This window comes from Salvelinus alpinus, chromosome 31, assembly GCF_045679555.1.
Source record: "Salvelinus alpinus chromosome 31, SLU_Salpinus.1, whole genome shotgun sequence".
Classification (NCBI taxonomy): domain Eukaryota; kingdom Metazoa; phylum Chordata; class Actinopteri; order Salmoniformes; family Salmonidae; genus Salvelinus; species Salvelinus alpinus.
In genome coordinates, this window is record NC_092116.1 from 34,185,848 (window position 1) to 34,206,916 (window position 21,069).

At 29.7% G+C, this 21,069-nt stretch overlaps 1 protein-coding gene across 2 annotated transcripts in view; it reads left to right on the plus strand.

Moving 5' to 3' along the window:
- Positions 1–426: 426 nt before the first annotated feature.
- Positions 427–21,069, plus strand: part of LOC139561494 (endonuclease domain-containing 1 protein-like) — a 32,247-nt gene continuing 11,604 nt past the window's right edge. Inside the window, exons 1-2 of one of the 2 annotated variants that reach the window (XM_071378636.1) lie at positions 427–549; positions 3,493–3,797. In XM_071378636.1, the coding sequence (XP_071234737.1) occupies positions 540–549; positions 3,493–3,797 (315 nt within the window). In that variant the 5' untranslated portion in view covers positions 427–539. Of the gene's footprint in view, positions 550–3,322; positions 3,798–21,069 lie in introns of those variants that run through there. The other variant, XM_071378634.1, reaches the window with a different exon arrangement.

A 21,069-nucleotide genomic window follows, 5' to 3' on the forward strand; every position in this document is an offset into this window, starting at 1 on the left:
GTATTTATACTACCACAGTACCCTCTGATATGTGTATTTATACTACCGCAGTACCCTCTGATATGTGTATTTATTCTACCACAGTACCCTCGGATATGTGTATTTATACTACCACAGTACCCTCTGATATGTGTATTTATACTACCACAGTACCCAACCCTCTGATATGTGTATTTATACTACCACAGTACCCAACCCTCTGATATGTGTATTTATACTACCACAGTACCCTCTGATATGTGTATTTATACTACCACAGTACCCTCTGATAAGTGTGTATTTATACCACCACAGTACCCTCTGATATGTGTATTTATACTACCACAGTACCCTCTGATATGTGTATTTATACTACCACAGTACCCTCTGATATGTGTATTTATTCTACCACAGTACCCTCTGATATGTGTATTTATACTAGTACCCAACTAGTACCCACAGTACCCAACCAGGAGCCTCCTACAGAGCTCACAGTTCATCACTGTCCTTTCCCTGGTGGGGTGAAGACCAGAAGAGGGTGATGTCCTTCCTGCCTCAGAATGTGCTGGGGTGAGTTTTTCCATAACAAATGAGCAGCTTAGAAATGGTCATTTAATATTTTCTTCTCTCATGATCTATCAATGCCTCAGGATGCCACTGGGTAAACATTATCTTACTGAATGATGAACCTTTCTGTGATGATATGTGAAAGAAGTAAACAGAGGAACTGGCCTAGAGTTAGTCCTGTCTGGTATAAATAGTGGTCAAGACTGGATAAGGAGGGCTGGATAAACTCCTCTGTATGAAGATGAGTCCTGTCTGGTATAATTAGTGGTCAAGACTGGACAAGGAGGGTTGGATAAACTCCTCTGTGTGAAGATGAGTCCTGTCTGGTATAATTAGTGGTCAAGACTGGACAAGGAGGGTTGGATAAACTCCTCTGTATGAAGATGAGTCCTGTCTGGTATAATTAGTGTTCAAGACTGGACAAGGAGGGTTGGATAAACTCCTCTCTATGAAGATGAGTCCTGTCTGGTATAATTAGTGGTCAAGACTGGACAAGGAGGGTTGGATAAACTTCTCTCTATGTGGAACAGGTGTGACTATTTATCATGTGTAACAATCAAACCTCCCTATTGGCTTTGTGTTCCACATTCCAAAGTAGAACCATCATTTTACTTGCTGAAATATTGTCCAGAAATGACCTCATTGGACAGAAAGGGGAACTCCTCCCCACACGCATGTTGAACAAATATAATGTTTCTCTGAAACAAAGGATTCCTGGAGTTTCATGAAATGAGAAACTGATTCATAGTATATCATACATCATACAAGCCAACATTCAAGGCAACACTACATGTAAACAATTAGCAAATAAACGTCCACACCTTTAAATCACAACTACTAAGGTAATTTTACATGAAGTAAAATAGTGTGACCTGCTTCAGCTGTTTAACATTTTTATGGTAGTTTAAGATTTAAAAATGTTTTACTTAAGTGAAGCAGTCATTTTAAATATTATCCATGAAGGTAGGGTAGACTGGGGAACAAAGTAACACAGGGTCAGTTGTAACAGATACATAAGTCCAATTAGAAACCAGGTAGAAATCTCTTATTCAATGTGATAATGGTTGGTTAGTGTCTCTACATGACCAAGAGGTTTTGTTTAAATCCATTGATGACTTTTCATTTTATTGAAGAAGAAAAAGGGTTTTGAGGCCCTGAAGTAAATATACTTGCTGCTTCTCTTTTTGTTAAATTATTGACCTGTGGAACATTCACCTACTGTGTCAATTGTAACATTTAATTCCCACCACTTGGTTGAATTGTAAATGACTGGTGTGTCCTAGGAACATACTTAGTGTGTAATGGTAGCTGAGATATGTTTGTTTGGACAAAAATATTATTAATAAACTGAAGTCTAAAAGTGTTAGTTTGTTCCCCATTCTCCTCTACTCTTACTGAGAAAAGGCCTCAACTGAAGAATCTACAGCTGCTGAGTCTGAGGTGTTAAACAGTCCAGTGCTGCTCTGACCACAGTGTTGTTAGGAACCACATTTTCTAACTCTACATACACAGCCTTGTGTCAACTCTTACTGTGAACTACTTCAGTTACTGGAAATAAACTCAGCAGTGTTCAGACCACAATACATCAACATAAACAACACCAATAAATTAAACCATTAATAATATCTGGTTTCACCAAGTTGGACACATTTTCCTCCGTTTCATTTAGTTGGACACATCTTCCTCCGTTTCATTCAGTTGGACACATGTTCCATCTTCCTCCGTTTCATTCAGTTGGACACATCTTCCTCCGTTTCATTCAGTTGGACACATCTTCCTCCGTTTCATTCAGTTGGACACATCTTCCTCCGTTTCATTCAGTTGGAAACACCTTCCTCCGTTTCATTCAGTTGGAAACACCTTCCTCCGTTTCATTCAGTTGGACACACCTCCCTCCGTTTCATTCAGTTGGACACACCTCCCTCTGTTTCATTCAGTTGGACACACCTCCCTCCGTTTCATTCAGTTGGACACACCTCCCTCCGTTTCATTCAGTTGGACACACCTCCCTCCGTTTCATTCAGTTGGAAACTCCTTCCTCCGTTTCATTCAGTTGGACACATCTTCCTCCGTTTCATTCAGTTGGACACACCTTCTTCCGTTTCATTCAGTTGGACACACCTCCCTCCGTTTCATTCAGTTGGACACACCTCCCTCCGTTTCATTCAGTTGGACACACCTTCCTCCGTTTCATTCAGTTGGACACACCTTCCTCCGTTTCATTCAGTTGGACACACCTTCCTCCGTTTCATTCAGTTGGACACACCTCCCTCCGTTTCATTCAGTTGGACACATCTTCCTCCGTTTCATTCCGTTGGACACATCTTCCTCCGTTTCATTCAGTTGGACACATACCTGTAATGTATGTGAGGCCTTTGAGACTTCATACTAAATATGTTGATTTGCTGGTCAAGGGAAATGCAAGTTTACTTCTTTGAGTTGCTGATTCAGAGTCGCTAAGCCTTGTGGGATATTAATGAATGTGAACTCAGCAACCGTAATTCCAGAACAGTCCCACTGTTGTAATAGTGGGATGTGTAACTTCTGACAGACTCTATGCTGAGTAAAGTCATGTTTTTCTCCTAAAACTTTTTTCTACCAGAACCAAAGTGTTCCCAGAACTATAGACTTGTGTGATTAAGTTCTGGGTCCATATGTGTTAGAAACTACAGTAGGTGAGTCACATGTTATTTGTTCCAGCAGTTTCCATGGAAACATACAGAGGAGTTTATGCAAATCAATTGACATCTGTAGGAGGAGTCTCTGTAATAACTATTTAAATCAGTCTGTCCTGACTCAGATCAACAGTCTCCAGTCTACCAACTGGTCTCTGTAACTTCATCTTTGTCTCTGTGGTGTACAGTCTTCAGGTGATGATGGGGGTATTGAATCATCTCTCTACTCTCCTCCTTCTCTCTCTCCTTCCTCCTGCTCTCTCTCATGTAGTGAAGAAGTTCAGTGATGTTCCAGAGTGCACAGAGTTCTTCCTGAATGGGTCAACTCCTAATCTCCCAGGTATTTTGGTTGGTGGGACAGTCCAGAACCAGGGCCAGAACCAGAACCGCTACAAGCCTATCTGCCAGAAGTTCAACAACATCTACAGGTTTGCAACTCTCTACGACACATTCAACAAGATCCCTGTGTTCTCAGCCTACACCTTCACTGGTCCTCCTACAGGCCCCAGAAGAGCCAAAAGACCAAAAGAGCAGAAAGAAAAGAGCATATCAAGACACTGGAAGATAGAGCCCCAGGTAGGACTAAACTCTATTCAACATGTGTATTTGTTTACTGCTATAGACATACAGTATCTTTTATACACTTTGAGATACGAATGTGTGCAACCACTTCCAGCTTAAGTCTGGATTGTTAAATTGTGAACTTGTTAAATAGTTTTAATGTATGAACTTGTTAAATAGTTTTAATGTCTAAGCTAGTTAAAGAGTTGTAATGTCTAAACTAGTTAAAGAGTTGTAATGTCTAAACTAGTTAAAGAGTTGTAATGTCTAAACTAGTTAAAGAGTTGTAATGTCTGAACTAGTTAGAGTTGTAATGTCTAAACTAGTTAAAGAGTTGTAATGTCTAAACTAGTTAAAGAGTTGTAATGTCTAAACTAGTTAAAGAGTTGTAATGTCTAAACTAGTTAAAGAGTTTTAATGTCTAAACTAGTTAAAGAGTTGTAATGTCTAAACTAGTTAAAGAGTTGTAATGTCTAAACTAGTTAAAGAGTTGTAATGTCTAAACTAGTTAAAGAGTTGTAATGTCTAAACTAGTTAAAGAGTTGTAATGTCTAAACTAGTTAAAGAGTTGTAATGTCTAAACTAGTTAAAGAGTTGTAATGTCTAAACTAGTTAGAGTTGTAATGTCTAAACTAGTTAAAGAGTTGTAATGTCTAAACTAGTTAAAGAGTTGTAATGTCTAAACTAGTTAAAGAGTTGTAATGTCTAAACTAGTTAAAGAGTTGTAATGTCTAAACTAGTTAAAGAGTTGTAATGTCTAAACTAGTTAAAGAGTTGTAATGTCAAAACTAGTTAAAGAGTTGTAATGTCTAAACTAGTTAAAGAGTTGTAATGTCTAAACTAGTTAGAGTTGTAATGTCTAAACTAGTTAAAGAGTTGTAATGTCTAAACTAGTTAAAGAGTTGTAATGTCTAAAGTAGTTAAAGAGTTGTAATGTCTAAACTAGTTAAAGAGTTGTAATGTCTAAACTAGTTAAAGAGTTGTAATGTCTAAACTAGTTAGAGTTGTAATGTCTAAACTAGTTAAAGAGTTGTAATGTCTAAACTAGTTAAAGAGTTGTAATGTCTAAACTAGTTAAAGAGTTGTAATGTCTAAACTAGTTAAAGAGTTTTAATGTCTAAACTAGTTAAAGAGTTGTAATGTCTAAACTAGTTAAAGAGTTGTAATGTCTAAACTAGTTAAAGAGGTGTAATGTCTAAACTAGTTAAAGAGTTGTAATGTCTAAACTAGTTAAAGAGTTGTAATGTCTAAACTAGTTAAAGAGTTGTAATGTCTAAACTAGTTAAAGAGTTGTAATGTCTAAACTAGTTAAAGAGTTGTAATGTCTAAACTAGTTAAAGAGTTGTAATGTCTAAACTAGTTAAAGAGTTGTAATGTCTAAACTAGTTAAAGAGTTGTAATGTCTAAACTAGTTAAAGAGTTGTAATGTCTAAACTAGTTAAAGAGTTGTAATGTCTAAACTAGTTAAAGAGTTGTAATGTCTAAACTAGTTATAGTTGTAATGTCTAAACTAGTTAAAGAGTTGTAATGTCAAAACTAGTTATAGTTGTAATGTCTAAACTAGTTAAAGAGTTGTAATGTCTAAACTAGTTAAAGAGTTGTAATGTCTAAACTAGTTAAAGAGTTGTAATGTCTGAACTAGTTAAAGAGTTGTAATGTCTGAACTAGTTAGAGTTGTAATGTCTAAACTAGTTAAAGAGTTGTAATGTCTAAACTAGTTAAAGAGTTGTAATGTCTAAACTAGTTAAAGAGTTGTAATGTCTAAACTAGTTAAAGAGTTGTAATGTCTAAACTAGTTAAAGAGTTGTAATGTCTAAACTAGTTAAAGAGTTGTAATGTCTAAACTAGTTAAAGAGTTGTAATGTCTAAACTAGTTAAAGAGTTGTAATGTCTGAACTAGTTAAAGAGTTGTAATGTCTAAACTAGTTAAAGAGTTGTAATGTCTAAACTAGTTAAAGCGTTGTAATGTCTAAACTAGTTAAAGAGTTGTAATGTCTAAACTAGTTAAAGAGTTTTAATGTCTAAACTAGTTAGAGTTGTAATGTCTAAACTAGTTAAAGAGTTGTAATGTCTAAACTAGTTAAAGAGTTGTAATGTCTAAACTAGTTAAAGAGTTGTAATGTCTAAACTAGTTAAAGAGTTGTAATGTCTAAACTAGTTAAAGAGTTGTAATGTCTAAACTAGTTAAAGAGTTGTAATGTCTAAACTAGTTAGAGTTGTAATGTCTAAACTAGTTAAAGAGTTGTAATGTCTAAACTAGTTAAAGAGTTGTAATGTCTAAACTAGTTAAAGAGTTGTAATGTCTAAACTAGTTAAAGAGTTGTAATGTCAAAACTAGTTATAGTTGTAATGTCAAAACTAGTTAGAGTTGTAATGTCTAAACTAGTTAAAGAGTTGTAATGTCTAAACTAGTTAAAGAGTTGTAATGTCTAAACTAGTTAAAGAGTTGTAATGTCTAAACTAGTTAGAGTTGTAATGTCTAAACTAGTTAGAGTTGTAATGTCTAAACTAGTTAAAGAGTTGTAATTTCTAAACTAGTTAAAGAGTTGTAATGTCTAAACTAGTTAAAGAGTTGTAATGTCTAAACTAGTTAAAGAGTTGTAATGTCTAAACTAGTTAAAGAGTTGTAATGTCTAAACTAGTTAAAGAGTTGTAATGTCTAAACTAGTTAAAGAGTTGTAATGTCTAAACTAGTTAAAGAGTTGTAATGTCTAAACTAGTTAAAGAGTTGTAATGTCTAAACTAGTTAAAGAGTTGTAATGTCTGAACTAGTTAGAGTTGTAATGTCTAAACTAGTTAAAGAGTTGTAATGTCTAAACTAGTTAAAGAGTTGTAATGTCTAAACTAGTTAAAGAGTTGTAATGTCTAAACTAGTTAAAGAGTTGTAATGTCTAAACTAGTTAAAGAGTTGTAATGTCTAAACTAGTTAAAGAGTTGTAATGTCTAAACTAGTTAAAGAGTTGTAATGTCTAAACTAGTTGTAATGTCTGAACTAGTTAAAGAGTTGTAATGTCTAAACTAGTTAAAGAGTTGTAATGTCTAAACTAGTTAAAGAGTTGTAATGTCTAAACTAGTTAAAGAGTTGTAATGTCTAAACTAGTTAAAGAGTTGTAATGTCTAAACTAGTTAGAGTTGTAATGTCTAAACTAGTTAAAGAGTTGTAATGTCTAAACTAGTTAAAGAGTTGTAATGTCTAAACTAGTTAGAGTTGTAATGTCTAAACTAGTTAAAGAGTTGTAATGTCTAAACTAGTTAAAGAGTTGTAATGTCTAAACTAGTTAAAGAGTTGTAATGTCTAAACTAGTTAAAGAGTTGTAATGTCTAAACTAGTTAGAGTTGTAATGTCTAAACTAGTTAAAGAGTTGTAATGTCTAAACTAGTTAAAGAGTTTTAATGTCTAAACTAGTTAAAGAGTTGTAATGTCTAAACTAGTTAAAGAGTTGTAATGTCTAAACTAGTTAAAGAGTTGTAATGTCTAAACTAGTTAAAGAGTTGTAATGTCTAAACTAGTTAAAGAGTTGTAATGTCTAAACTAGTTAGAGTTGTAATGTCTAAACTAGTTAAAGAGTTGTAATGTCTAAACTAGTTAAAGAGTTGTAATGTCTAAACTAGTTAAAGAGTTGTAATGTCTAAACTAGTTATAGTTGTAATGTCTAAACTAGTTAAAGAGTTGTAATGTCAAAACTAGTTATAGTTGTAATGTCTAAACTAGTTAAAGAGTTGTAATGTCTAAACTAGTTAAAGAGTTGTAATGTCTAAACTAGTTAAAGAGTTGTAATGTCTAAACTAGTTAAAGAGTTGTAATGTCTGAACTAGTTAGAGTTGTAATGTCTAAACTAGTTAAAGAGTTGTAATGTCTAAACTAGTTAGAGTTGTAATGTCTAAACTAGTTAAAGAGTTGTAATGTCTAAACTAGTTAAAGAGTTGTAATGTCTAAACTAGTTAAAGAGTTGTAATGTCTAAACTAGTTAAAGAGTTGTAATGTCTAAACTAGTTAAAGAGTTGTAATGTCTAAACTAGTTAAAGAGTTGTAATGTCTAAACTAGTTAAAGAGTTGTAATGTCTAAACTAGTTATAGTTGTAATGTCTAAACTAGTTAAAGAGTTGTAATGTCAAAACTAGTTATAGTTGTAATGTCTAAACTAGTTAAAGAGTTGTAATGTCTAAACTAGTTAGAGTTGTAATGTCTAAACTAGTTAAAGAGTTGTAATGTCTAAACTAGTTAAAGAGTTGTAATGTCTAAACTAGTTAAAGAGTTGTAATGTCTAAACTAGTTAAAGAGTTGTAATGTCTAAACTAGTTAAAGAGTTGTAATGTCTAAACTAGTTAAAGAGTTGTAATGTCTAAACTAGTTAAAGAGTTGTAATGTCTGAACTAGTTAAAGAGTTGTAATGTCTAAACTAGTTAAAGAGTTGTAATGTCTAAACTAGTTAAAGAGTTGTAATGTCTAAACTAGTTAAAGAGTTGTAATGTCTAAACTAGTTAAAGAGTTGTAATGTCTAAACTAGTTATAGTTGTAATGTCTAAACTAGTTAAAGAGTTGTAATGTCTAAACTAGTTATAGTTGTAATGTCAAAACTAGTTAGAGTTGTAATGTCTAAACTAGTTAAAGAGTTGTAATGTCTAAACTAGTTAAAGAGTTGTAATGTCTAAACTAGTTAAAGAGTTGTAATGTCTAAACTAGTTAGAGTTGTAATGTCTAAACTAGTTAGAGTTGTAATGTCTAAACTAGTTAAAGAGTTGTAATTTCTAAACTAGTTAAAGAGTTGTAATGTCTAAACTAGTTAAAGAGTTGTAATGTCTAAACTAGTTAAAGAGTTGTAATGTCTAAACTAGTTAAAGAGTTGTAATGTCTAAACTAGTTAAAGAGTTGTAATGTCTAAACTAGTTAAAGAGTTGTAATGTCTAAACTAGTTAAAGAGTTGTAATGTCTAAACTAGTTAAAGAGTTGTAATGTCTAAACTAGTTAAAGAGTTGTAATGTCTGAACTAGTTAGAGTTGTAATGTCTAAACTAGTTAAAGAGTTGTAATGTCTAAACTAGTTAAAGAGTTTTAATGTCTAAACTAGTTAAAGAGTTGTAATGTCTAAACTAGTTAAAGAGTTGTAATGTCTAAACTAGTTAAAGAGTTGTAATGTCTAAACTAGTTAAAGAGTTGTAATGTCTAAACTAGTTAAAGAGTTGTAATGTCTAAACTAGTTAAAGAGTTGTAATGTCTAAACTAGTTGTAATGTCTGAACTAGTTAAAGAGTTGTAATGTCTAAACTAGTTAAAGAGTTGTAATGTCTAAACTAGTTAAAGAGTTGTAATGTCTAAACTAGTTAAAGAGTTGTAATGTCTAAACTAGTTAAAGAGTTGTAATGTCTAAACTAGTTAGAGTTGTAATGTCTAAACTAGTTAAAGAGTTGTAATGTCTAAACTAGTTAAAGAGTTGTAATGTCTAAACTAGTTAAAGAGTTGTAATGTCTAAACTAGTTAGAGTTGTAATGTCTAAACTAGTTAAAGAGTTGTAATGTCTAAACTAGTTAAAGAGTTGTAATGTCTAAACTAGTTAAAGAGTTGTAATGTCTAAACTAGTTATAGTTGTAATGTCTAAACTAGTTAAAGAGTTGTAATGTCAAAACTAGTTATAGTTGTAATGTCTAAACTAGTTAAAGAGTTGTAATGTCTAAACTAGTTAAAGAGTTGTAATGTCTAAACTAGTTAAAGAGTTGTAATGTCTAAACTAGTTAAAGAGTTGTAATGTCTGAACTAGTTAGAGTTGTAATGTCTAAACTAGTTAAAGAGTTGTAATGTCTAAACTAGTTAGAGTTGTAATGTCTAAACTAGTTAAAGAGTTGTAATGTCTAAACTAGTTAAAGAGTTGTAATGTCTAAACTAGTTAAAGAGTTGTAATGTCTAAACTAGTTAAAGAGTTGTAATGTCTAAACTAGTTAAAGAGTTGTAATGTCTAAACTAGTTAAAGAGTTGTAATGTCTAAACTAGTTAAAGAGTTGTAATGTCTAAACTAGTTATAGTTGTAATGTCTAAACTAGTTAAAGAGTTGTAATGTCAAAACTAGTTATAGTTGTAATGTCTAAACTAGTTAAAGAGTTGTAATGTCTAAACTAGTTAGAGTTGTAATGTCTAAACTAGTTAAAGAGTTGTAATGTCTAAACTAGTTAAAGAGTTGTAATGTCTAAACTAGTTAAAGAGTTGTAATGTCTAAACTAGTTAAAGAGTTGTAATGTCTAAACTAGTTAAAGAGTTGTAATGTCTAAACTAGTTAAAGAGTTGTAATGTCTAAACTAGTTAAAGAGTTGTAATGTCTGAACTAGTTAAAGAGTTGTAATGTCTAAACTAGTTAAAGAGTTGTAATGTCTAAACTAGTTAAAGAGTTGTAATGTCTAAACTAGTTAAAGAGTTGTAATGTCTAAACTAGTTAAAGAGTTGTAATGTCTAAACTAGTTATAGTTGTAATGTCTAAACTAGTTAAAGAGTTGTAATGTCTAAACTAGTTATAGTTGTAATGTCAAAACTAGTTAGAGTTGTAATGTCTAAACTAGTTAAAGAGTTGTAATGTCTAAACTAGTTAAAGAGTTGTAATGTCTAAACTAGTTAAAGAGTTGTAATGTCTAAACTAGTTAGAGTTGTAATGTCTAAACTAGTTAGAGTTGTAATGTCTAAACTAGTTAAAGAGTTGTAATTTCTAAACTAGTTAAAGAGTTGTAATGTCTAAACTAGTTAAAGAGTTGTAATGTCTAAACTAGTTAAAGAGTTGTAATGTCTAAACTAGTTAAAGAGTTGTAATGTCTAAACTAGTTAAAGAGTTGTAATGTCTAAACTAGTTAAAGAGTTGTAATGTCTAAACTAGTTAAAGAGTTGTAATGTCTAAACTAGTTAAAGAGTTGTAATGTCTGAACTAGTTAGAGTTGTAATGTCTAAACTAGTTAAAGAGTTGTAATGTCTAAACTAGTTAAAGAGTTTTAATGTCTAAACTAGTTAAAGAGTTGTAATGTCTAAACTAGTTAAAGAGTTGTAATGTCTAAACTAGTTAAAGAGTTGTAATGTCTAAACTAGTTAAAGAGTTGTAATGTCTAAACTAGTTAAAGAGTTGTAATGTCTAAACTAGTTAAAGAGTTGTAATGTCTAAACTAGTTGTAATGTCTGAACTAGTTAAAGAGTTGTAATGTCTAAACTAGTTAAAGAGTTGTAATGTCTAAACTAGTTAAAGAGTTGTAATGTCTAAACTAGTTAAAGAGTTGTAATGTCTAAACTAGTTAAAGAGTTGTAATGTCTAAACTAGTTAGAGTTGTAATGTCTAAACTAGTTAAAGAGTTGTAATGTCTAAACTAGTTAAAGAGTTGTAATGTCTAAACTAGTTAGAGTTGTAATGTCTAAACTAGTTAGAGTTGTAATGTCTAAACTAGTTAAAGAGTTGTAATGTCTAAACTAGTTAAAGAGTTGTAATGTCTAAACTAGTTAAAGAGTTGTAATGTCTAAACTAGTTAGAGTTGTAATGTCTAAACTAGTTAAAGAGTTGTAATGTCTAAACTAGTTAAAGAGTTTTAATGTCTAAACTAGTTAAAGAGTTTTAATGTCTAAACTAGTTAAAGAGTTGTAATGTCTAAACTAGTTAAAGAGTTGTAATGTCTAAACTAGTTAAAGAGTTGTAATGTCTAAACTAGTTAAAGAGTTGTAATGTCTAAACTAGTTAAAGAGTTGTAATGTCTAAACTAGTTAGAGTTGTAATGTCTAAACTAGTTAAAGAGTTGTAATGTCTAAACTAGTTAAAGAGTTGGAATGTCTAAACTAGTTAAAGAGTTGTAATGTCTAAACTAGTTAAAGAGTTGTAATGTCTAAACTAGTTAAAGAGTTGTAATGTCAAAACTAGTTATAGTTGTAATGTCTAAACTAGTTAAAGAGTTGTAATGTCTAAACTAGTTAAAGAGTTGTAATGTCTAAACTAGTTAAAGAGTTGTAATGTCTAAACTAGTTAAAGAGTTGTAATGTCTGAACTAGTTAGAGTTGTAATGTCTAAACTAGTTAAAGAGTTGTAATGTCTAAACTAGTTAAAGAGTTGTAATGTCTAAACTAGTTAAAGAGTTGTAATGTCTAAACTAGTTAAAGAGTTGTAATGTCTAAACTAGTTAAAGAGTTGTAATGTCTAAACTAGTTAAAGAGTTGTAATGTCTAAACTAGTTAAAGAGTTGTAATGTCTAAACTAGTTATAGTTGTAATGTCTAAACTAGTTAAAGAGTTGTAATGTCAAAACTAGTTATAGTTGTAATGTCTAAACTAGTTAAAGAGTTGTAATGTCTAAACTAGTTAGAGTTGTAATGTCTAAACTAGTTAAAGAGTTGTAATGTCTAAACTAGTTAAAGAGTTGTAATGTCTAAACTAGTTAAAGAGTTGTAATGTCTAAACTAGTTAAAGAGTTGTAATGTCTAAACTAGTTAAAGAGTTGTAATGTCTAAACTAGTTAAAGAGTTGTAATGTCTAAACTAGTTAAAGAGTTGTAATGTCTGAACTAGTTAAAGAGTTGTAATGTCTAAACTAGTTAAAGAGTTGTAATGTCTAAACTAGTTAAAGAGTTGTAATGTCTAAACTAGTTAAAGAGTTGTAATGTCTAAACTAGTTAAAGAGTTGTAATGTCTAAACTAGTTATAGTTGTAATGTCTAAACTAGTTAAAGAGTTGTAATGTCTAAACTAGTTATAGTTGTAATGTCAAAACTAGTTAGAGTTGTAATGTCTAAACTAGTTAAAGAGTTGTAATGTCTAAACTAGTTAAAGAGTTGTAATGTCTAAACTAGTTAAAGAGTTGTAATGTCTAAACTAGTTAGAGTTGTAATGTCTAAACTAGTTAGAGTTGTAATGTCTAAACTAGTTAAAGAGTTGTAATGTCTAAACTAGTTAAAGAGTTGTAATGTCTAAACTAGTTAAAGAGTTGTAATGTCTAAACTAGTTAAAGAGTTGTAATGTCTAAACTAGTTAAAGAGTTGTAATGTCTAAACTAGTTAAAGAGTTGTAATGTCTAAACTAGTTAAAGAGTTGTAATGTCTAAACTAGTTAAAGAGTTGTAATGTCTAAACTAGTTAAAGAGTTGTAATGTCTAAACTAGTTAAAGAGTTGTAATGTCTGAACTAGTTAGAGTTGTAATGTCTAAACTAGTTAAAGAGTTGTAATGTCTAAACTAGTTAAAGAGTTTTAATGTCTAAACTAGTTAAAGAGTTGTAATGTCTAAACTAGTTAAAGAGTTGTAATGTCTAAACTAGTTAAAGAGTTGTAATGTCTAAACTAGTTAAAGAGTTGTAATGTCTAAACTAGTTAAAGAGTTGTAATGTCTGAACTAGTTAAAGAGTTGTAATGTCTGAACTAGTTAAAGAGTTGTAATGTCTAAACTAGTTAAAGAGTTGTAATGTCTAAACTAGTTAAAGAGTTGTAATGTCTAAACTAGTTAAAGAGTTGTAATGTCTAAACTAGTTAAAGAGTTGTAATGTCTAAACTAGTTAGAGTTGTAATGTCTAAACTAGTTAAAGAGTTGTAATGTCTAAACTAGTTAAAGAGTTGTAATGTCTAAACTAGTTAGAGTTGTAATGTCTAAACTAGTTAAAGAGTTGTAATGTCTAAACTAGTTAAAGAGTTGTAATGTCTAAACTAGTTAAAGAGTTGTAATGTCTAAACTAGTTAAAGAGTTGTAATGTCTAAACTAGTTAGAGTTGTAATGTCTAAACTAGTTAAAGAGTTGTAATGTCTAAACTAGTTAAAGAGTTTTAATGTCTAAACTAGTTAAAGAGTTGTAATGTCTAAACTAGTTAAAGAGTTGTAATGTCTAAACTAGTTAAAGAGTTGTAATGTCTAAACTAGTTAAAGAGTTGTAATGTCTAAACTAGTTAAAGAGTTGTAATGTCTAAACTAGTTAGAGTTGTAATGTCTAAACTAGTTAAAGAGTTGTAATGTCTAAACTAGTTAAAGAGTTGTAATGTCTAAACTAGTTAAAGAGTTGTAATGTCTAAACTAGTTAGAGTTGTAATGTCTAAACTAGTTAAAGAGTTGTAATGTCAAAACTAGTTATAGTTGTAATGTCTAAACTAGTTAAAGAGTTGTAATGTCTAAACTAGTTAAAGAGTTGTAATGTCTAAACTAGTTAAAGAGTTGTAATGTCTAAACTAGTTAAAGAGTTGTAATGTCTGAACTAGTTAGAGTTGTAATGTCTAAACTAGTTAAAGAGTTGTAATGTCTAAACGAGTTAGAGTTGTAATGTCTAAACTAGTTAAAGAGTTGTAATGTCTAAACTAGTTAAAGAGTTGTAATGTCTAAACTAGTTAGAGTTGTAATGTCTAAACTAGTTAAAGAGTTGTAATGTCTAAACTAGTTAAAGAGTTGTAATGTCTAAACTAGTTAAAGAGTTGTAATGTCTAAACTAGTTAAAGAGTTGTAATGGCTTAACTAGTTAGAGTTGTAATGTCTAAACTAGTTAAAGAGTTGTAATGTCTAAACTAGTTAAAGAGTTTTAATGTCTAAACTAGTTAAAGAGTTGTAATGTCTAAACTAGTTAAAGAGTTGTAATGTCTAAACTAGTTAAAGAGTTGTAATGTCTAAACTAGTTAAAGAGTTGTAATGTCTAAACTAGTTAAAGAGTTGTAATGTCTAAACTAGTTAGAGTTGTAATGTCTAAACTAGTTAAAGAGTTGTAATGTCTAAACTAGTTAAAGAGTTGTAATGTCTAAACTAGTTAAAGAGTTGTAATGTCTAAACTAGTTATAGTTGTAATGTCTAAACTAGTTAAAGAGTTGTAATGTCAAAACTAGTTATAGTTGTAATGTCTAAACTAGTTAAAGAGTTGTAATGTCTAAACTAGTTAAAGAGTTGTAATGTCTAAACTAGTTAAAGAGTTGTAATGTCTAAACTAGTTAAAGAGTTGTAATGTCTGAACTAGTTAGAGTTGTAATGTCTAAACTAGTTAAAGAGTTGTAATGTCTAAACTAGTTAAAGAGTTGTAATGTCAAAACTAGTTAAAGAGTTGTAATGTCTAAACTAGTTAAAGAGTTGTAATGTCTAAACTAGTTAAAGAGTTGTAATGTCTAAACTAGTTAAAGAGTTGTAATGTCTAAACTAGTTATAGTTGTAATGTCTAAACTAGTTAAAGAGTTGTAATGTCAAAACTAGTTATAGTTGTAATGTCTAAACTAGTTAAAGAGTTGTAATGTCTAAACTAGTTAAAGAGTTGTAATGTCTAAACTAGTTAAAGAGTTGTAATGTCTAAACTAGTTAAAGAGTTGTAATGTCTAAACTAGTTAAAGAGTTGTAATGTCTAAACTAGTTAAAGAGTTGTAATGTCTGAACTAGTTAAAGAGTTGTAATGTCTAAACTAGTTAAAGAGTTGTAATGTCTAAACTAGTTAAAGCGTTGTAATGTCTAAACTAGTTAAAGAGTTGTAATGTCTAAACTAGTTAAAGAGTTTTAATGTCTAAACTAGTTAGAGTTGTAATGTCTAAACTAGTTAAAGAGTTGTAATGTCTAAACTAGTTAAAGAGTTGTAATGTCTAAACTAGTTAAAGAGTTGTAATGTCTAAACTAGTTAAAGAGTTGTAATGTCTAAACTAGTTAAAGAGTTGTAATGTCTAAACTAGTTAAAGAGTTGTAATGTCTAAACTAGTTAGAGTTGTAATGTCTAAACTAGTTAAAGAGTTGTAATGTCTAAACTAGTTAAAGAGTTGTAATGTCTAAACTAGTTAAAGAGTTGTAATGTCTAAACTAGTTATAGTTGTAATGTCTAAACTAGTTAAAGAGTTGTAATGTCAAAACTAGTTATAGTTGTAATGTCAAAACTAGTTAGAGTTGTAATGTCTAAACTAGTTAAAGAGTTGTAATGTCTAAACTAGTTAAAGAGTTGTAATGTCTAAACTAGTTAAAGAGTTGTAATGTCTAAACTAGTTAAAGAGTTGTAATGTCTAAACTAGTTAAAGAGTTGTAATTTCTAAACTAGTTAAAGAGTTGTAATGTCTAAACTAGTTAAAGAGTTGTAATGTCTAAACTAGTTAAAGAGTTGTAATGTCTAAACTAGTTAAAGAGTTGTAATGTCTAAACTAGTTAAAGAGTTGTAATGTCTAAACTAGTTAAAGAGTTGTAATGTCTAAACTAGTTAAAGAGTTGTAATGTCTAAACTAGTTAAAGAGTTGTAATGTCTAAACTAGTTAAAGAGTTGTAATGTCTGAACTAGTTAGAGTTGTAATGTCTAAACTAGTTAAAGAGTTGTAATGTCTAAACTAGTTAAAGAGTTTTAATGTCTAAACTAGTTAAAGAGTTGTAATGTCTAAACTAGTTAAAGAGTTGTAATGTCTGAACTAGTTAAAGAGTTGTAATGTCTAAACTAGTTAAAGAGTTGTAATGTCTAAACTAGTTAGAGTTGTAATGTCTAAACTAGTTAAAGAGTTGTAATGTCTAAACTAGTTAGAGTTGTAATGTCTAAACTAGTTAAAGAGTTGTAATGTCTAAACTAGTTTAAGAGTTGTAATGTCTAAACTAGTTAAAGAGTTGTAATGTCTAAACTAGTTAAAGAGTTGTAATGTCTAAACTAGTTAGAGTTGTAATGTCTAAACTAGTTAAAGAGTTGTAATGTCTAAACTAGTTAAAGAGTTTTAATGTCTAAACTAGTTAAAGAGTTGTAATGTCTAAACTAGTTAAAGAGTTGTAATGTCTAAACTAGTTAAAGAGTTGTAATGTCTAAACTAGTTAAAGAGTTGTAATGTCTAAACTAGTTAAAGAGTTGTAATGTCTAAACTAGTTATAGTTGTAATGTCTAAACTAGTTAAAGAGTTGTAATGTCAAAACTAGTTATAGTTGTAATGTCTAAACTAGTTAAAGAGTTGTAATGTCTAAACTAGTTAAAGAGTTGTAATGTCTAAACTAGTTAAAGAGTTGTAATGTCTAAACTAGTTAAAGAGTTGTAATGTCTGAACTAGTTAGAGTTGTAATGTCTAAACTAGTTAAAGAGTTGTAATGTCTAAACTAGTTAAAGAGTTGTAATGTCTAAACTAGTTAAAGAGTTGTAATGTCTAAACTAGTTAGAGTTGTAATGTCTAAACTAGTTAAAGAGTTGTAATGTCTAAACTAGTTAAAGAGTTGTAATGTCTAAACTAGTTAGAGTTGTAATGTCTAAACTAGTTAAAGAGTTGTAATGTCTAAACTAGTTAAAGAGTTGTAATGTCTAAACTAGTTAAAGAGTTGTAATGTCTAAACTAGTTAAAGAGTTGTAATGTCTAAACTAGTTAGAGTTGTAATGTCTAAACTAGTTAAAGAGTTGTAATGTCTAAACTAGTTAAAGAGTTTTAATGTCTAAACTAGTTAAAGAGTTGTAATGTCTAAACTAGTTAAAGAGTTGTAATGTCTAAACTAGTTAAAGAGTTGTAATGTCTAAACTAGTTAAAGAGTTGTAATGTCTAAACTAGTTAGAGTTGTAATGTCTAAACTAGTTAAAGAGTTGTAATGTCTAAACTAGTTAAAGAGTTGTAATGTCTAAACTAGTTAAAGAGTTGTAATGTCTAAACTAGTTATAGTTGTAATGTCTAAACTAGTTAAAGAGTTGTAATGTCAAAACTAGTTATAGTTGTAATGTCTAAACTAGTTAAAGAGTTGTAATGTCTAAACTAGTTAAAGAGTTGTAATGTCTAAACTAGTTAAAGAGTTGTAATGTCTAAACTAGTTAAAGAGTTGTAATGTCTGAACTAGTTAGAGTTGTAATGTCTAAACTAGTTAAAGAGTTGTAATGTCTAAACTAGTTAAAGAGTTGTAATGTCTAAACTAGTTAAAGAGTTGTAATGTCTAAACTAGTTAAAGAGTTGTAATGTCTAAACTAGTTAAAGAGTTGTAATGTCTAAACTAGTTAAAGAGTTGTAATGTCTAAACTAGTTATAGTTGTAATGTCTAAACTAGTTAAAGAGTTGTAATGTCAAAACTAGTTATAGTTGTAATGTCTAAACTAGTTAAAGAGTTGTAATGTCTAAACTAGTTAAAGAGTTGTAATGTCTAAACTAGTTAAAGAGTTGTAATGTCTAAACTAGTTAGAGTTGTAATGTCTAAACTAGTTAAAGAGTTGTAATGTCTAAACTAGTTAAAGAGTTGTAATGTCTAAACTAGTTAGAGTTGTAATGTCTAAACTAGTTAAAGAGTTGTAATGTCTAAACTAGTTAAAGAGTTGTAATGTCTAAACTAGTTAAAGAGTTGTAATGTCTAAACTAGTTAGAGTTGTAATGTCTAAACTAGTTAAAGAGTTGTAATGTCTAAACTAGTAAAGAGTTGTAATGTCTAAACTAGTTAAAGAGTTGTAATGTCTACACTAGTTAAAGAGTTGTAATGTCTAAACTAGTTAAAGAGTTGTAATGTCTAAACTAGTTAAAGAGTTGTAATGTCTAAACTAGTTAGAGTTGTAATGTCTAAACTAGTTAAAGAGTTGTAATGTCTAAACTAGTTAAAGAGTTGTAATGTCTAAACTAGTTAAAGAGTTGTAATGTCTAAACTAGTTAAAGAGTTGTAATGTCTAAACTAGTTAAAGAGTTGTAATGTCTAAACTAGTTAAAGAGTTGTAATGTCTAAACTAGTTAAAGAGTTGTAATGTCTAAACTAGTTAAAGAGTTGTAATGTCTAAACTAGTTAAAGAGTTGTAATGTCTAAACTAGTTAAAGAGTTGTAATGTCTAAACTAGTTAAAGAGTTGTAATGTCTGAACTAGTTAGAGTTGTAATGTCTAAACTAGTTAAAGAGTTGTAATGTCTAAACTAGTTAAAGAGTTGTAATGTCTAAACTAGTTAAAGAGTTGTAATGTCTAAACTAGTTAAAGAGTTGTAATGTCTGAACTAGTTAAAGAGTTGTAATGTCTAAACTAGTTAAAGAGTTGTAATGTCTAAACTAGTTAAAGAGTTGTAATGTCTAAACTAGTTAAAGAGTTGTAATGTCTAAACTAGTTAAAGAGTTTTAATGTCTAAACTAGTTAGAGTTGTAATGTCTAAACTAGTTAAAGAGTTGTAATGTCTAAACTAGTTAAAGAGTTGTAATGTCTAAACTAGTTAAAGAGTTGTAATGTCTAAACTAGTTAAAGAGTTGTAATGTCTAAACTAGTTAAAGAGTTGTAATGTCTAAACTAGTTAGAGTTGTAATGTCTAAACTAGTTAAAGAGTTGTAATGTCTAAACTAGTTAAAGAGTTGTAATGTCTAAACTAGTTAAAGAGTTGTAATGTCTAAACTAGTTATAGTTGTAATGTCTAAACTAGTTAAAGAGTTGTAATGTCAAAACTAGTTATAGTTGTAATGTCAAAACTAGTTATAGTTGTAATGTCTAAACTAGTTAAAGAGTTGTAATGTCTAAACTAGTTAAAGAGTTGTAATGTCTAAACTAGTTAAAGAGTTGTAATGTCTAAACTAGTTAGAGTTGTAATGTCTAAACTAGTTAGAGTTGTAATGTCTAAACTAGTTAAAGAGTTGTAATGTCTAAACTAGTTAAAGAGTTGTAATGTCTAAACTAGTTAAAGAGTTGTATTGTCTAAACTAGTTAAAGAGTTGTAATGTCTAAACTAGTTAAAGAGTTGTAATGTCTAAACTAGTTAAAGAGTTGTAATGTCTAAACTAGTTAAAGAGTTGTAATGTCTAAACTAGTTAAAGAGTTGTAATGTCTAAACTAGTTAAAGAGTTGTAATTTCTGAACTAGTTAGAGTTGTAATGTCTAAACTAGTTAAAGAGTTGTAATGTCTAAACTAGTTAAAGAGTTTTAATGTCTAAACTAGTTAAAGAGTTGTAATGTCTAAACTAGTTAAAGAGTTGTAATGTCTAAACTAGTTAAAGAGTTGTAATGTCTAAACTAGTTAAAGAGTTGTAATGTCTAAACTAGTTAAAGAGTTGTAATGTCTAAACTAGTTAAAGAGTTGTAATGTCTAAACTAGTTAGAGTTGTAATGTCTAAACTAGTTAAAGAGTTGTAATGTCTAAACTAGTTAAAGAGTTGTAATGTCTAAACTAGTTAAAGAGTTGTAATGTCTAAACTAGTTAAAGAGTTGTAATGTCTAAACTAGTTAAAGAGTTGTAATGTCTAAACTAGTTAAAGAGTTGTAATGTCTAAACTAGTTAGAGTTGTAATGTCTAAACTAGTTAAATAGTTGTAATGTCTAAACTAGTTAAAGAGTTGTAATGTCTAAACTAGTGAAAGAGTTGTAATGTCTAAACTAGTTATAGTTGTAATGTCTAAACTAGTTAAAGAGTTGTAATGTCAAAACTAGTTATAGTTGTAATGTCTAAACTAGTTAAAGAATTGTAATGTCTAAACTAGTTAAAGAGTTGTAATGTCTAAACTAGTTAGAGTTGTAATGTCTAAACTAGTTAAAGAGTTGTAATGTCTAAACTAGTTAAAGAGTTGTAATGTCTAAACTAGTTAAAGAGTTGTAATGTCTAAACTAGTTAAAGAGTTGTAATGTCTAAACTAGTTATAGTTGTAATGTCTAAACTAGTTAAAGAGTTGTAATGTCAAAACTAGTTATAGTTGTAATGTCTAAACTAGTTAAAGAGTTGTAATGTCTAAACTAGTTAAAGAGTTGTAATGTCTAAACTAGTTAAAGAGTTGTAATGTCTAAACTAGTTAAAGAGTTGTAATGTCTAAACTAGTTAAAGAGTTGTAATGTCTAAACTAATTAAAGAGTTGTAATGTCTAAACTAGTTAAAGAGTTGTAATGTCTAAACTAGTTAAAGAGTTGTAATGTCTAAACTAGTTAAAGAGCTGTAATGTCTAAACTAGTTAAAGAGTTGTAATGTCTAAACTAGTTATAGTTGTAATGTCTAAACTAGTTAAAGAGTTGTAATGTCTAAACTAGTTAAAGAGTTGTAATGTCTAAACTAGTTAAAGAGTTGTAATGTCTAAACTAGTTAAAGAGTTGTAATGTCAAAACTAGTTAAAGAGTTGTAATGTCTAAACTAGTTAAAGAGTTGTAATGTCTAAACTAGTTAGAGTTGTAATGTCTAAACTAGTTAAAGAGTTGTAATGTCTAAACTAGTTAAAGAGTTGTAATGTCTAAACTAGTTAAAGAGTTGTAATGTCTAAACTAGTTAAAGAGTTTTAATGTCTAAACTAGTTAGAGTTGTAATGTCTAAACTAGTTAAAGAGTTGTAATGTCTAAACTAGTTAAAGAGTTGTAATGTCTAAACTAGTTAAAGAGTTGTAATGTCTAAACTAGTTAAAGAGTTGTAATGTCTAAACTAGTTAAAGAGTTGTAATGTCTAAACTAGTTAAAGAGTTGTAATGTCTAAACTAGTTAGAGTTGTAATGTC